Source organism: Falco naumanni, chromosome 3 (assembly GCF_017639655.2).
Source record: "Falco naumanni isolate bFalNau1 chromosome 3, bFalNau1.pat, whole genome shotgun sequence".
Taxonomy (NCBI): Eukaryota; Metazoa; Chordata; class Aves; order Falconiformes; family Falconidae; genus Falco; species Falco naumanni.
In genome coordinates this window covers 46783878-46799085 of record NC_054056.1, presented here as the reverse complement: position 1 = coordinate 46799085, position 15208 = coordinate 46783878, and the positions used below count along the sequence as shown (strand labels likewise).

The window sequence follows — 15208 nt, the reverse complement described above, 5'->3', positions numbered from 1 at the left end:
TTTTCCTTTAATAGGTACTTGAGCTCTTTGTCTTAGGGGTATGGATTCTGCTTAAGGCTGAAATCTCTATACTCATGTATGTGTCCTTTACAGATATACCCCCAAAGAATCCAGGCTGTCCTTACAGCCTAAGCAATTCCAGAAAAGTCTGTCAGAACAGTATGAGTTCACAGCAGAGTATTATAGCAAAGAAGGTCTGATGGGATATGCAGATAAAAGATTGATGGGAGAGTGAGCAGAAGTAGACAGCACTTAGTATATAAGACTTCAGCACAGATTCAGTTTCGTGTTTCCATGCATATGCTTACTCAAAGTCAGTCATGCTATTCAAGAGAAAAAAAATACCTGTAAGAGGCTGTGCTTCATGTGAACAGGAAGGGGAAGACTGTAGCACTAATTTTACTGAAAGAGGCTACAGGTGACCTCAGTAGAGGTCACATCAGAAGTGCACTGAGAACAGAAAAGACAATGTTCCTGCAAGAGTTGCTCAACACATTTTCTACATGCCTACCTTGGCTAAACAGTAACTTCAGCTGGTGCATTTCCCTGCCATGAGCTGTAGTTACTGGAACTGAAAATTGTCTTCTTCCTGAGTCTTGTCCCAGGCTGAACTGCATATGTCTGATGACCCATGAAGTTTCCTTTCTGGTGAATGGGAAGGGGCAGCTCAAAAGTCAAGTCTGAGGGTGCTATGACAGTGACTTGAGGTGGGTTTATAGGCTTGAAAGTCTTGTATATGTAGTTTATTTTTTTTCTCAGCTTGTGTCTGTATTGCTTGGCTGTGTTTTTCTTTAAGAATAGATCTCTGACCAAATACATAAACATGCTGCCTATACTCTACATACCTGATTGTAATGAGCATGTAGCTATCAGTAATCAAAGACATGAATATGTAGTGTACGCTTGAGTTAATAAAAAATTCTTATTTATGTATTTACAGCTTTTATATGAATATATAAAATCACAATTATATTGGGGTTTTCTTGTTATTCATTCTTTGTGGAAGCCTTTTGTACTCATAACCTCTTAAATTTAATTTGCAACAGGCAGCGTGGCAATTTAAATCTTCCATGTCATTGTCTAGAGCCTTTACAGTGCATAGCTGCAGAACATCAGGAAGTTTACTTGGAACTTTGTGAGGTTTCTGCTAACAGAAGCTGTGTTTCTATTACCTGCCCCTCTATTGGCTTGAAGGGCTGGGGCTGTTGTCAGGCAACCGTGCGGAATTGATGGACATCATCACACAGACCATTAGCCAAGTCCATGGCTCTCAGAAATAAGAGCATGCAGAGCCCAGGCACTTAATTGTTTTGCAGGTGATACTACTCATACCACATAGTGGAAGGGCCAGGAGGCTGTGGCCTGGCAACTGCTGTGCACACAGTTTACCCAGTGCATTTCCTTCCAGCAGGCAGAGGCACAGTGTTCTTTTGATCCTGTGGTGGATCTGGTGTGACAGACTGGATGACACTGTTTCTAGTACCATCACTGCTCCAGAAGAGTCTTATTGTTCAAGCTAGTTGCAGGACAGGAGGTTGCAGCAGCTCTGTGAAGAGGATACTAAATCTAAAAGGAAAAATCTAAAACAGAAATAAACCTATTTTTATTTAAATCTCTTTCTCTTTATGCTGCTCTTTCCTTAAGCAGCAAGATAAAAATTATCCCCTCCTCTCTCCCGTGATTGCAGTTCCCCTTGTGCCCTTTTCAAGGAGTCAGGTAACTGCCTCTGCTCTTCAGAGTTCGAGTTGGTCTCATTCATCTTCACTGTGTGGCAAAATCCCTGTTGCCCATTGTGAAGCCCTGCTAGTGTGTAGCCTATCCCAAGACTCCGTTTTCCTTAACCTTCCTGTCCTTTCCTTGACTCTTAATTACTCACCCTACGTACTTTCCCTTGTATTTTTTCAGAAGCTGCAGGTTGTTCAAGTTGCTTGAAAAAGAAATCCTCATCTCCTGTCACTGCAGAGAGTGGCCAGGATCTGCAGTAAAGTACAGGAAAACCTGGTTTTGAGTAAAGTTTAACTTCATCGTCATGTCATATAAGGTTGCAGCTCACAAAGAGGCTTCCATACATCTGCGCTTTTATTACAGTATTCAGTTACTGTATTCAGCCTGAGAAAAATAAGGGGAAAAAAATGGGGACTTCTGTTTTCACACTGTTTTCCCCTACAATAAATTCTGGAATCTGCTAAGGTAAGAGATTTATGCAAAATTAATTACTCAGATTTACTTAAAGATTTAAATTCTTTTAACTTCTGGTGCTTTATTTCTGCTCTTTGCAATGCTTGAGAATATGAAATAATCACAAAATAACTGCTATTTAAATGTGATTTACAAGAAGTAGAGTGTAGTGGACAAGGAGAGTCACTGCACAAGAGCTTCCATTCCACACCTCTCAGAAGGGGAGTCAGTGAATGAAACTCCAGGTGCTTGTGTTCCAATTTTTATGTTGCTGATTCTTAGGAACAGACTGGTTTTCTTAGAAGCGGAGGAAGACAGAGGGCATTTGCAATAACTAGCAGGCTTTCCAAGTTTAAAGACTGACTGGAGAGAGACGTGTAGTTAGTAATGCGTGAAAAGGGTTAAAGCAGTGGGTCTGGTACTTGGTCAGTATGTAGGATTCAGGACAGGATGTGGGACAGACAAGATTAAAATAACTGTTGTGGAATTGGTTGAAAATAAAGGAAACATAGCAGCACTGCTTATAGAGTGCTAGTGATTGCCTGTAGGCGTATGAACTGCATAAACCAGGTTGGCTGGATGGTACCATACTACAACTAATCACGTCTAACAAAGGCTGTCTTAATTTTACTTACAGCTAGATACAATGGGTATTTATTCTTTTTGATAAGAGAAGTTGTTATTAGACCCCTGACATGAAAACACTTCTGGTGGTACAAAGCTTGAGTCCTTGCTTCTGTGCATTTTTTTGATCAGTTGGAAGAGTGCTACCAGAGGTACAAACACACAAGGAAGGACAGCTAACAGCACACAGATGGCCAGTACCCAGGGTGGATAAACTTTTTCCTCTTTCATAGGGAAGCCTTCCTGTGGAGACAAAAAAGCAAGCAAAAGAGATAATTGGTAGGTGCACTGCCATTTTACTGTAATTTCCATTTGCATTTTCTTATGCTGTTATAGTAAGGAAAGCAAAAGTTTTACTCTTGCTCTACAATAGCATTCAGTGTCCGTGTCCTCTGTATGCCCTTCTTGTTGGGACTAAAGATAGCTGTAAATGTTTTACAGCTTCAAAGATTTATAGCTGGGAGTGTGACATATTCCTAGGGATGCAGAGGTTGCCCAAAGGGTTATCAAACCTTCACCCTCTTTTAGTTATGTTCTGATTGTTCTTGTTAGTACTCAGAGCTTACCTGGTTTCAGAAATTACTGAGCATGCTCTTTGCCAAATAGGGAAGATTTATATGAGAGATATTTTGGGAGAACGATGAGAATACGATTTCTGCAACTCTGTGGCTGTGAGTTTTATTTTGGGCTGGTAGATACTTAATGGATTTTAGAGAAGACACTGCTGCTGTGTAATCCTTGTGCAGTTTAAGACCAGAATAGATCTTCAAAACTATGCAGGGTGGGGGAACTGCAACTGGCATGAGACAGTGACATCCAGAACAAATGTTCTCAGCATTGACATGTCTTTGGTACTGAATTAGCCAACACTGTCCTCAGAGCACTGCCTCCCTCCCTGTCTGCCTGTCAGAAGTACACGTTCATATATTCATCAGGACCCCAGTGTTACTGGTGGTTCTCACCGAGAAATGTTTAATCTCTGGTATCTGTTATGCAGCTCTAAAGCTCTGCTCGTGCATTTGTTCCACCTCTGAACCCCTGCAGATATGGAGTGCCTCACAGACACATTACACTTCAACAGTTCTCTGTGCGCATCCGTAAGAAATACGGAGCATGGAGTGTGTGGGACGCCTCAAGAAGAGGCTCTGTTAGCGGAAACACATTTTAGTATGTGTAACCTCTATGCACACTGGAGCCTTCTCATTCTAAGCATTGCATCACTTCAGGCTGCATTACGTAGATAAGCTGTAGATGGCAATGATTATAAAGGATCGGGTAAGGGAGAAAACATCTCTTGCTTTTATTAGAAGTTTTGGAAATACTCAAGAACATACATATTTAGGGTTCCAGGCTGCATAGCTTGGTGGCTTCTGTATCTGAAGAGTAACAAAGGCTATGAAGACAGCGAGCAGGAGCAGAGGGCTAATAAACCTCCATGTGATCTGCCAGTAGAGATTGGGTTTTCGTCCAGTCATCCATTTCACATCTTTACTGAACCTTTTAAGAGGAGACAAGTTTATGATGATGTCAGATCTGAGTGGTAACAGTTTCGTTTTTTCATATTTTTACCATGAGTTTTAAACACATGCTACAGCTCCCTAAATCTTTTCTATTGCATACCCTTCTTTAATAACTTCCTATAGACTTAAGTAAATAATAATAATATCAATAAAGTAGGTCTTTATTGATCACTACCAAGGATCAATGATCAGTTTACATTGTCAGTTTACATTATGCGAGCACCTAGTCTAAAGTTTCTAAGCGCAAATAAATGATGAAAATATTACAGCAGTTCTGTAGAACTAGTCAAACCTTTTAAAAAAAGACAGAATTGCCAAGGGAACAAACATAGCTTGTTAGGAAGAAATCTGAATCAACCAGCACCAAATGAATCAAATCAGGTCAGGGACAAGATTATTGCACCTGAGCCATCTTCCTCCGCAGTCAGTAGTGGCAGTTGTTTGGACATGGAAGTGATCTTTTGCATACACCTCTTAGAGTTTTGTACGTTGAATGCACAGTAGATGTATGGTTCTGAGTTTGGTAGTTACATGATAACATGGATCTATCAAGTTGAAAGAGTTTTGCAATCTGGAATAGGAATTGTAATTTGTGGGTGTGTTCAAACACCAGCTTTATCTTCAATTCTGTTAACCTAAGTGAAGATATTAAGTAATCTCTTGAGAACTAGGAAAAAGTGATTTGACTATGCTCATATCCCATAGTAACAAGAGGAAAAAGTGTATGTATAGTAGCACAACAGGGAAAATACAGGTGCTATGGAATCCAGAATCTATGGTAGCGTGTGAAACCTACTATTGCAGTGTAACTCCTCCTGGCCAAAGAACTACAATGGTTGTTGACTTTCTAGCTTTAAACTTGGGTTCCTCCCTTCCATAAGTGCTATGCAGAGATTGTCCTTCCGGTTTTACAAATACAGGACACTTGAAGCAAAGTATAATAACTACATTCACAGAACTGGTAAGTGCTACAGAAGTAAGTTAATATTGTGTACTGGTATGTAACAGTCGTGGATTGAGAGGAAAATGCATTTGTCTCTTACGAGAGAAAAAAAAATGTTTCCAACGTACCTTTTAATTTTATAGATATACGCAACCCCAACCACTTCAAAGAAAGCGAGGACTAGAAGAGGCAATGATCCTGCATAGCTGTCAAAAATGTCAATCCAATAACTCCCCGAACCCAGTGTAAAACACAGAGCAATGAGGAAGCAAATTAAACATATTATACCTAAAGAAAAAAGGTATCTTTGTTACTGGAGTGTTGAACTGAACTTGGTAAGTATGTCATTGTTCTAAATTATTTTTGCTCTAGTTTTTCTCTAGTGATTTTTGTACTCTCTCCCTCTACAGAGCTAAAACAAGCTGTTTTTTCCTTAGGGGAGCTAATACCGCTTCCCAAACTCAGTTTCCCCCCGTGTGTTGGCCAAGAGACACCACTGTTGCAGGAGGAGTGCACTCCTGTGACTTGGAGCATCCTTCAGTTGTTAGTACTTCCAGCAGACAGCTTGGGCTGTGCTATGCTGTTGCCTTGTGTTAATTTTTGACTGATGTGTACTGAGTTTCAAGTGCCCTGATCTCATCTCCCTGTCATGGGCTCAAAGCACAGGCAGCTGGCACCTGAGAAGTGTAAGGGCTCCCTGGATTTCTGCCCCCCATTTCCTCAAAGGGCCCAGAACTACAAATGTGTATATCCCTTAAGTTCCAGCGTGTCTGGTTTAGGTTTCACCATACTTCTCTGCGGTCAGTTCCCTTTTAGCCAAGGTACAGATTTGGGTTAATTGAGAGAAAAAGTTGGAAGGAGGGATAGTGTTGCTGGGTGCAGACATGGGCTGCAAATAAATTTGTACATCCTTGCGTTGTGCTGCTAATTGCTTCTGACTCTAAAATGGCCTTTGGTTCGTTGCTGTCTACAATTGGCTCCAGACTCTCTCTTTTTTTTTCTAAAGCTCACAATTGGAAAATCAATTTCAAAATAATAGGGTTACCTTATCAAGTTTTAAATAAATTTGTTTCTACATAAAAAGTTGTGAAATGGGAAGGTTTTAATTTAGTTGCCACAAGAACACTCTAAAAAAGGCATGCCAGCAATAGTCCCCATAAGAATTTAAAAGGACACACTGCTGATGTGTTAATCCATTACTTCAAAGCACCAGAAATGTTTCTAGGCACATTTTTCTAGACCAATTTCACAGCAGGATCTGTTAGACTCTCACTGAGTCTGGTTCTTGAGGAGCAGGTTGGGTTCAGTAACTGTCTCTGGTTGAAAAGATGCCAGTTTTGGTGCAAGAACAGGATCGCACACACTCATTCCTCAGTTTACAAGTAGTAATTTTCAACTTTGGCCTGTTCACAGTAAATATGAAAGAATCTGTAGCAGCATAAACCTGAATGAAATAAGGGTGAATGACCTCTCTTACAGCTGTGACAGTGTGGTAAGCTTGTGCGGAGGTGGTTATGGCAGACCAGCTGATGTCAGTGGTTGCCTTATAGTGGCTTGTTTAGGTGCCAAAGGCTTATGTAAAGACAAGGCTCTTCCTGATGTCAACAACGGCTCAGACGCCAGGCACAGCGATTTAACAAGCTTTCTCAGACTGAAACAGCTCTTGCAAGCTAAGAAAAAAAACTGGCAAGGGCAGTATAATCCTGTCATCTGACAGCTTCTGCCGTAACTGCTACCTCATCTATGTCCTTATCTTCTGCAAACACAATCCACGGCCCTTACCAACACTATGAGATAGCTAGGTTAATATTAAAATTCTTAATCGCTCTGTGATATTTATGAAGCAGTTGGTAGTTTGCGCATCTATAAAGAAGCCACCTTCTTTGAACAAACCAAAGCAAATACCTTACCAGATAATAGCTCTTTGGGTATTGATTTGGATATAACTCGAAGCTCTAGAAGAGGAGTGAAGACTCCCTCGATGTTCCCAAACATGGAAGAAAGACCCAAGCAGAACAACATTATGAAAAACAGGATGGCCCAGGCCTGGGAGCCTGGCATGAGAATGATGGCTTGAGTGAAAATGATGAAAGCCAAGCCAGTTCCTGATACACTCTGCAGAATTCAGAAGCAGATAAAAATATGCATTATAATGGTGTAAATGTAGTTTCTCGTGTGTATATGCTGCTGTTCTTCCCTGGAGTCAAGGGTGCTGGTCAGCCTGTGGGGCTCTGGCAGCCAGCAGTTGTGAAAACAGGTAGTGGAGAGTGTGGAGATTTTAATTTTAAATGGTCTATCAGAGGTGCGTAGACAATCATAGAGCAGAATTCTAGCTTGCACAGAGAGGTGTGTCAAGAGTTGTAACTGAAAGAACAATTGTTTTGCTAATGCTCTTAAATATGTTTGTTTTTTAAAAAATGTATAATGTAAGAGCTGCTGGAAAGAAAAATATGTAAGTAAGGATATGATGGCCACTCTAGCAGCAAGGGAGTTGGTGAACTGTTGGTTACAAAAAAACCCATATTTACCAGGGCAGAAAAGGCTAATAGGAAAAAAAACAACAATTTAAGCCAGAATTCTTTGAATTCAGTCTCCCAAGGACAAGGATATTTAAATCTGATTTTTTAATCTAAATCTAAATTTTAATCTATTTCTGTAAATCAGAAATGGGTGCCATCAGAGGAAGCCAGACAAAACAGAAACTGACTCATGTCAGGGCTGGAATCTTGTCCTTGGACTTCTCTGTCATGTGAGCAAAATGGCCTGTTTCGCTGTTGTGTGTTATGGCTGTTGTGCATCAGCACACTCTGTCCCTAGCAAATGTGTCCACCCTTCTGTCCGTTGATTTTATTTTCTTTTTTTTCCTCAAGCTCCTTTCTTTCCTATTCTTTCTCCCAACAATGGCCCTATTCTCTTCTCATTAGGTGGCAAGGACTTGTAATAAGGTAGTACGAATGAGTGAGTAGTAAATAAGAGTTTGAGGGCTGGGTGGTTTCACTGGAGCAAGTGGAATGAGGCTGGAGAAGTAAACAGAGAATGTGTATTTAGTGATAAGGGAAATGTTTTGGGAGGGTGGGAAAAGAAGGAGAGGGAGACGATCATGATGTATTTTGGCAGGGGGGAAGAGAGTTGGGAGAAAAAAATTAAAATATTGGTAAGATCTTGTGCAAAGAGAAGGAAAAATAAAAGGGAGAGGACAAGAGGGAATAGAAAGATGAGGAAAGGAATACCTTCCTGTGATTGAAGGCAAACAGTGAACATTTTTGTGGATTTTTTGATACTTCCTTAAATATAGATTTAGAAAACTCCCATTCAGCATCCTTTTCCTATAATCTTTTAATTAGATGTGTTTCCTTTGTTGTGCTTATTCCTGTAAACTAAAGTAGGGCTGCATCTAGTGTCCGTGGTAGGCTCCAGGTAAGAGGATATTTGAAGATTAGTTTTGTGATAATAATGTGTAATTTTACATGCTGTACCAGACAGCTTTGATTTCAGACTGTCCTACAGCAGTGTTATTATTTCAAATTTTATTCCTGTAACCTAAAGTAGGGCTGCATCTAGTGTCCGTGGTAGGCTCCAGGTAAGAGGATATTTGAAGATTAGTTTTGTGATAATAATGTGTAATTTTACATGCTGTACCAGACAGCTTTGATTTCAGACTGTCCTACAGCAGTGTTATTATTTCAAATTTTGAAAAACTGTTTTGTTTCATGGTTATGTATGATATATTCATTACAAGTAAAGTATAAGCACTTACAAGGAAAAGGAAGATAGCAGTCCTTCTACATAAAGGATTACTTTGACAGCAGTTATGGTACCTGATCAAGAAATTCTTGGAGGTCACAGCTTTTCAGTTTGAGTCCAGCAATTTTTTCTGGATATGATGAATTTAGGAAACTAATCCAGGCTGTATAGTTCTGTCGCATGATGCTTTCTTCTGGAAGATCAAATTCATTGATGATACTGATAATGTTCCTGCCAGAGAAGCCGACGTACCGTTAGTTTAAATGTTTGCAGATGATGTGGCTGGAAATGCTGTGCCATGTATTCAGATGTTAGTAGAAAGTGATGTTTACTTTCTGTACAATATAAAGGAAAATATTAAATGGGAACTTATGTATAAAATAGGAGAAAATATTCAAGCTATTTAATGTCCTGTCTTTCAGATACAAACTGAGTGCTTCATGCAGGTACAGTCTCTAAAATGTTTGTTGGTTTGGTGGGGGCGGGGTTCAGCCGTCAAGACCATTTCCACCGCTTGTGTTTAATGTACCAGTGAATCTGGTGGAACAGGAAAAGGTGTTGTGTTTTTAAATACTACTGATGCTACTCTGAGATTAATGGGTTGTTTTATAATCTGTCTTGCTTCTTACAAATGCTAACCCTGATCATTCTTGCCTCAGTGCCGTAATACCTTCTGTTTTTATATTAGACTTCTCCGTACAGGTGCCTTTCCTTTTTAGTGAAAATAAATTCTATAAATGCATGTTCAAGTAACACATTATCTGTTTAGGCATTGAAACCGTGCTATAACACTGGAAATACAAGTTTCTCACCTGTCCAAGCAGTCCCAGTAGCCTGTGGTTGCTTTAAACCCCAAAACAGAAAAAACTGGGATGGAAGCGTAGAGGGATGTCACGCTGTTCACAATTGCTACTGTCACAGCATCCTTTTCACAGTCATTTCTAGAAACAGCATTCAAAAAAGTGAAGTAACTAAAAAAAGGCAGTATTTTATCTGTGATTATTTCAGGTATTTCTGGAAACATTTTATTTTTTTAGATTTTTTTCCCTTTCCTGTTAGAAAATCTATTTGGCCTTTTAGAAAGACAGCAGCTGTTAAGAGCCTTTAAAAATCTAAGATTCTTAATAAATATCTGAAAGAAAATGTTTTGAAAATTTCAGAAAATTCCACAAAATGCAGCAAGAATTAGCCAATTTATAAAGATTGTAGTTCTACTTACTTTGGTGGGTTGTAGCTTGAGAATGCAATAAGTCCTCCAAAAGCCAAAGAGAGAGAGAAGAAAATCTGGGTAGCTGCATCAAGCCATACACGGGGATTTTTCAAAATGTTCAGCTGAAATAATGGGAATAAATGCATGTATTACACTTAAATTAAATTTTCTTTTTCTCTCCGAGTTCTCATAGCTCATCTCATACTTTACTTTTGAAACTGAGTGTTGTGTTGCCATCTAAAGACACTGGAAATGGGAATTAGCGCAAAACATGTCAGTAAAGCAGGTGTTTCTTAGGACATGATTTGGTCTATTTAGTGTATGTAGTTATTACAGAATCTGTTTCATTGTATGCTTCTTCTTCCAATGAAAAAAAAAGTGTTTCTAAATGATAGGCATTAGGCATACAATAAATCCACATACTGGGTAACTTACAGTTTAAGAATATTATCTTCCTAAAACTGTATAAAAATCCACTAAAGTTACATTGTTTTAAGACAGAAAGTGATTCCATAGCTTTCCAAATTCACTTTAAAAGGATATAAAAAAACCCCAGACTAAAAGTCCAGGCAGTCAAGAAGAGTATATTCATTAAAAAGAACATCTTAGATTCAAAGTACTGTGAAAACAGCAATAAAAGATAAAAGGGCAACGTAGGCAAAACAAGGGAAAAGGAGAAAACGACAGCAAAATTTTAATTTAGATGTAAGGGCGACATGATAGATGAAGGTAAATTAAAAAGTCAATGATTGTTGTATTACAGAGAATAATATACGGTCCTAAATAGCTGTGCTAAGAAGGGATTCTATCATTAAAAGCAGGCTGAAAGAAAAAGATAAAGCATAAGTAATGCGCAAAATGTAAATATACTTAATAAATATTAGTTTCTTGCAGAAACTGAGAAGTGGTGTGTTATATTTATACCCTACCAAGGTGAATTATTTTCCAATATGTTATCAAGTAGAGTGACTAGAAACCAGTACTAGTTAAGAATGAGTGTTTTCAAAAGCAGCTGGCCCAGAAGTAATACTGGGGCCGTAGAGTATTTCACTTTGGTTTACATCAATCTGAATCAAACCTGCATCCTAGTAATGTAGGGCAAATTGTGTTTCCTGTCATGTCTATATGCCTGTGCTATTGATCCTAGTACATGATTAGGAACATCTGTAGGAATGAGGAGTAAGTATGCCAGAAGCCCCTTAATAGCATTTTGGGTTTTTCTGAAGCTGGCCTGAGCTTGAAGAGCAAGAATAATGGATTCATCTCAGTGTGGACGGATGCGGTGGATGCCATTACTGCAGATGCTTTCTCCACAAGTATGTCAGTGCTTTCACCACAGCAGAACTGGTGTAACATTTTGTACAACATAGCATAGCAAGCAGGTAAGTGTAACCATTGCTGACTGAAACGCTTCAACTTAGGCAAACCTTTCTTAGAGGTTCATTTTGAAGGATCATAACCAAACCCTGTAATGCCAGAGCACTTGCTGGTAAGACCACGTGCAGGTGCAGAACTAGATTGCTACTGCAGTGCAGAAACTCAGCATTCACACTGCTACGTGGCCCTCGCAGCCTGATGAAGTGCTGCCAAGTCAATTGCCAGTGCTGATAGAGGAGGCTGTTAAAAGTTTGACTTTCTGACTGGGGACTTTGGCAAATGAATCCGGTGATAGTTTAGTTTGGTGCTAGACGTAATGCATTTTTTGCCTCTAAGACACTAATCCATGCCCAAACTTGAAAAAATAGTGGACAGGCAAACATGCCATGGCAATGTCATTTTCTGGTCTTAAACAAATTATGAATCTAAATGCTTTTTTATATTTTTGGTAATCTGGCATACAGATATCATAAGCACATCCTCAGAAGAAAAAAATGTGCTGAAACTAGAACTGTGCGAATGAAGATGTACAAGCAGAATGTTAATGAACACAGGGGTAATGAGGAAAGGAAGTGTAATTGCTGCCCCCTTGGCAGTGAGATGTTTGGATACTTGAACACATGAAACATGGACAGAAACTTTCTTCACAGATCCCTGTGATGTGTAATTTTGGTGTAAAAACAGCTATTGCTTTTCTCATAAGCAAGTGGCCAACAAGTAATACTGCACTTAAAGACATTTTAAGTTCATTAAGGTAATGCTTTCGTTCTCCTTAATACCAGAAGTGATACGGACAGACTGGGTACCTCAAAAGGAGTTTTAAGCATTCATTCACAGTAATATATTAGGTGTAAAACTAAACTGCAAAACAGATGAAAAAACTAAAAAATTGCCTTCTGGGATAGAGGGTCTGGTGCCTGTGCTGCCTTTTTCTTGGCTATTCTTACTGCTCTTTAAATAGCTGCAGAGCACTGGGGTCAGGCACGTTGCCCAACCAAGCTTCTGAAATTGTTCGTTGCCAGAGAACCCCCAAATATTTACAGTCTCTGAAGCCCTTTCAGATGTGAAAGAGCCTGGAGAAGGAGGCATTTGTGCTCCTGAGCTGACACAGGTGTCCACAGAAGCTGAACTGCATAGGCACCATTGCTGATGCTTGATGGGATCCCTTCTCTGCTGCCTCTGATTTTTAATTTTTTTTCCCAAGAACCTTTCCAAAAGCTCTGTTCCAGCTCCTCTGTTGCTTCATCTTTGTGCGACAGCTTCTGCTTTCCCCTCAAGTGCCTGTGAGCATAACTTCAGTATCTCTTCTTTTTTCTTGGCAGCTTCACTTTCCAGGTAGCCAAGGAGTTAGAGAGGATGAGTAAATAGTCAGACTTTTCCATGTCTGAAAGTCAATGAAAAGAAGTATTTGTTATTTGTTCTAGAATTTAAGGTGTGAAAGTATGTCAGGTAGCAAAAAGTGGACTATGCATTTCTGCATGAAAATAAAACCACAGCCTGTCATGTTTAAAATCCATATGCATGCAGTTATTATTTGTGATATTTATTAATGAGAAGTAAAATACAAACTTGGAAGGTGAGTGAATTTAAGCAGTGGTGGTTTGGGGAAAAATAAATAAATTCAGTTGGGTGATTGTGATGTTGAAACTGGTAAGATGTGACTTTTAGCACTAGGTGTTATTTTTACAGATTTGCAAAAACAAGAGGGAGGTGTAACAGTTACCAGCGAATGGATGTGTCAGCTATTACAAAAAACCTACAATTTCTGCTGCACTGCAAAGTTGGAAAAAAGTTGGAAGAGATTGCCCCAGTGAGTGGAGAATGTCAAGAAGGTTGGTTTTGGTTTGTTGGTTTTTTTGGGGGATGGGTGGGTGTTGGTTTGTTTAGGGTCTTTTTTGTAAAGCAAGCTGAAAATGGCAGTAGGTGAGCTAACTTTATTTTACTAAAGCTTTACAAGCTTCCTTCAAAAAAAAAAAGAAGAAAACAGCATGCACTTAAGAAATACACTTTACAGTTTTGTAACCTGATGTGGTCTGGGTGGGCCAGGTAAATCTTCGACAAAAAAAACCACAAACCAACAACCCCCCTATAAAACTCACTTTAGGACATGCACTGTGGAGAAGTGTAACAAGAAAAATTCATGTATTTACTGATGGCAGTGGTGGGAGTTGTTTCTCATTAAACAGGCTAACAGAAAAGGCAATACTGGTACTGCCACTGTGGGCTAAGGGGAAGAAGAAAGAAAGGAAATGTTGCAGTTGTGTGCTTGCTGTCCTTTTGAAGACCCTGAAGTGCCAGAATCCTCCATAGCAGTTGGTGTGTTAGTTTAACAAAGCCATCTCTGTCTTACACTATAACTTTCGATGCATAGCAACACCCAGAGTAGATGATCACTTACCAGGCTGTTGCATCAGCTTTTCCATGTTTGTAGGTAAGAATACAGTTTCAGCACCAAAACCATCTTCAGATGACTCTTAAAGGACGTCTCCAGGATCTGCTTCCTCAAACGAACTAATCCTTAATTACAGGTTGATTGCAGCCAGATTTTCATTCTGACTTCTGGTGCCAGTCTGCAAAACCATCCGGCTCTTCTTGTATGATGATCCCCCTCAGCGCTGCAATACCTCCAGGCTTTGTGAATACACATAAATCTAGTTTTTGCATTAAATTCACTGTGTAATGACTGTGGAATGTGAAGTCCCAAAGATGCCTGAGCTCTTTCAGAGAAACCCAATCAGCTGAGCTGAGACAAAGTGACAACAGGCCAAGCGCTGTTCTGGTTGTGTTGTCTAGTCTGCTTTCTTCATTAAGACATTGAAGCAAGCATTTATTGTCCTGTCTGAGCCCTACAAAAATAAGGGTGCATGTCCTGACCTCCTGTAAAGACCAAGATTGTCTTTTGACAAGAAAGACAACCAAGACTGGCTTTGCAGGGGGAGGAATAAAACAGGTGTCTCATCTGAGCTGTCTCTTGCTGTTGTCCCTTTCCAGGCTGACACGTAATGTATCTCTGGGCTTCTTGGCTTATGTTTTCCTTAATGCCTGCGTTTCTGTTGTAGGAAGAGAAAGGGCAATACCCAGTGCTCCTGTGGTGGGAAGCACTGCTGTGGCTGCAGAGGCAGAGGATGCTCCAAGACCATCTGTCAGTGGGTGCTGCTTTTCCTCTTCTACGCTTACGGCTTTATGGAGGTTTTTAGCATGAAGGCAGAGCTGTGAGGAGCCTGTGGTTGATAGCAGCCACTTGGTGGAACAAATTTACTCTGCATTTGGGAAGGCTGCTAAGGACAGCATAAAGAGGTCCTTCTGAAATGGCCAGCATATGGAGGGATCTGGGACTCCTGTCCCTTTGAGAAGATGAGAAAAAAATGGGAGAGGGGTGCACTCCAGCAGCTCTGTCTTTTAGGGACATACGGGGGTGGGGGGGAAACTTGTGCTACAGAGAAAAAGGGTAGGATAAAATTACTTTCAACCTTAAAAAAAACAAACACTTTGCAGTATAATTCCTCAGTTGTTTTTCTTATGAAGTCTTAAAATATGAAAGTCATGTAAATTCGGTAGTATTGACCAGGAAAGTCCCATCTTTGTTGTGTGTAAAAGAGATGATTCTGTTCA

At 39.8% G+C, this 15208-nt stretch overlaps 1 protein-coding gene and 1 long non-coding RNA gene across 12 annotated transcripts in view; one reads left to right on the top strand and one right to left on the bottom strand.

Annotated features, from left to right (window-relative positions):
• Positions 1 to 528: 528 nt before the first annotated feature.
• Positions 529 to 15004, top strand: LOC121084726. Of its 11 annotated transcripts, none has more exons than XR_005826859.1 (7): positions 529 to 707; positions 2042 to 2190; positions 2935 to 3081; positions 5409 to 5600; positions 11446 to 11601; positions 13286 to 13428; positions 14656 to 15004. It is a non-coding gene; the product is annotated as an uncharacterized LOC121084726 (long non-coding RNA). The 11 variants fall into 11 exon arrangements; XR_005826852.1 differs by having other exon boundaries at positions 1906 to 2190; XR_005826860.1 differs by lacking the exon at positions 2042 to 2190 and adding an exon at positions 1906 to 1981 and having other exon boundaries at positions 530 to 707.
• The window catches only part of LOC121084725 (sodium-dependent neutral amino acid transporter B(0)AT3-like), a 28594-nt gene continuing 15587 nt past the window's right edge, over positions 2202 to 15208 (bottom strand). Inside the window, exons 6-12 of the mRNA XM_040586586.1 lie at positions 10229 to 10341; positions 9822 to 9950; positions 9084 to 9240; positions 7176 to 7380; positions 5394 to 5553; positions 4137 to 4299; positions 2202 to 3045 (exon numbers count right to left, since the gene is read on the bottom strand). Coding sequence (XP_040442520.1) covers positions 2833 to 3045; positions 4137 to 4299; positions 5394 to 5553; positions 7176 to 7380; positions 9084 to 9240; positions 9822 to 9950; positions 10229 to 10341 — 1140 coding nt within the window. The 3' untranslated portion in view covers positions 2202 to 2832. The remainder of the gene's footprint in view (positions 3046 to 4136; positions 4300 to 5393; positions 5554 to 7175; positions 7381 to 9083; positions 9241 to 9821; positions 9951 to 10228; positions 10342 to 15208) is intronic.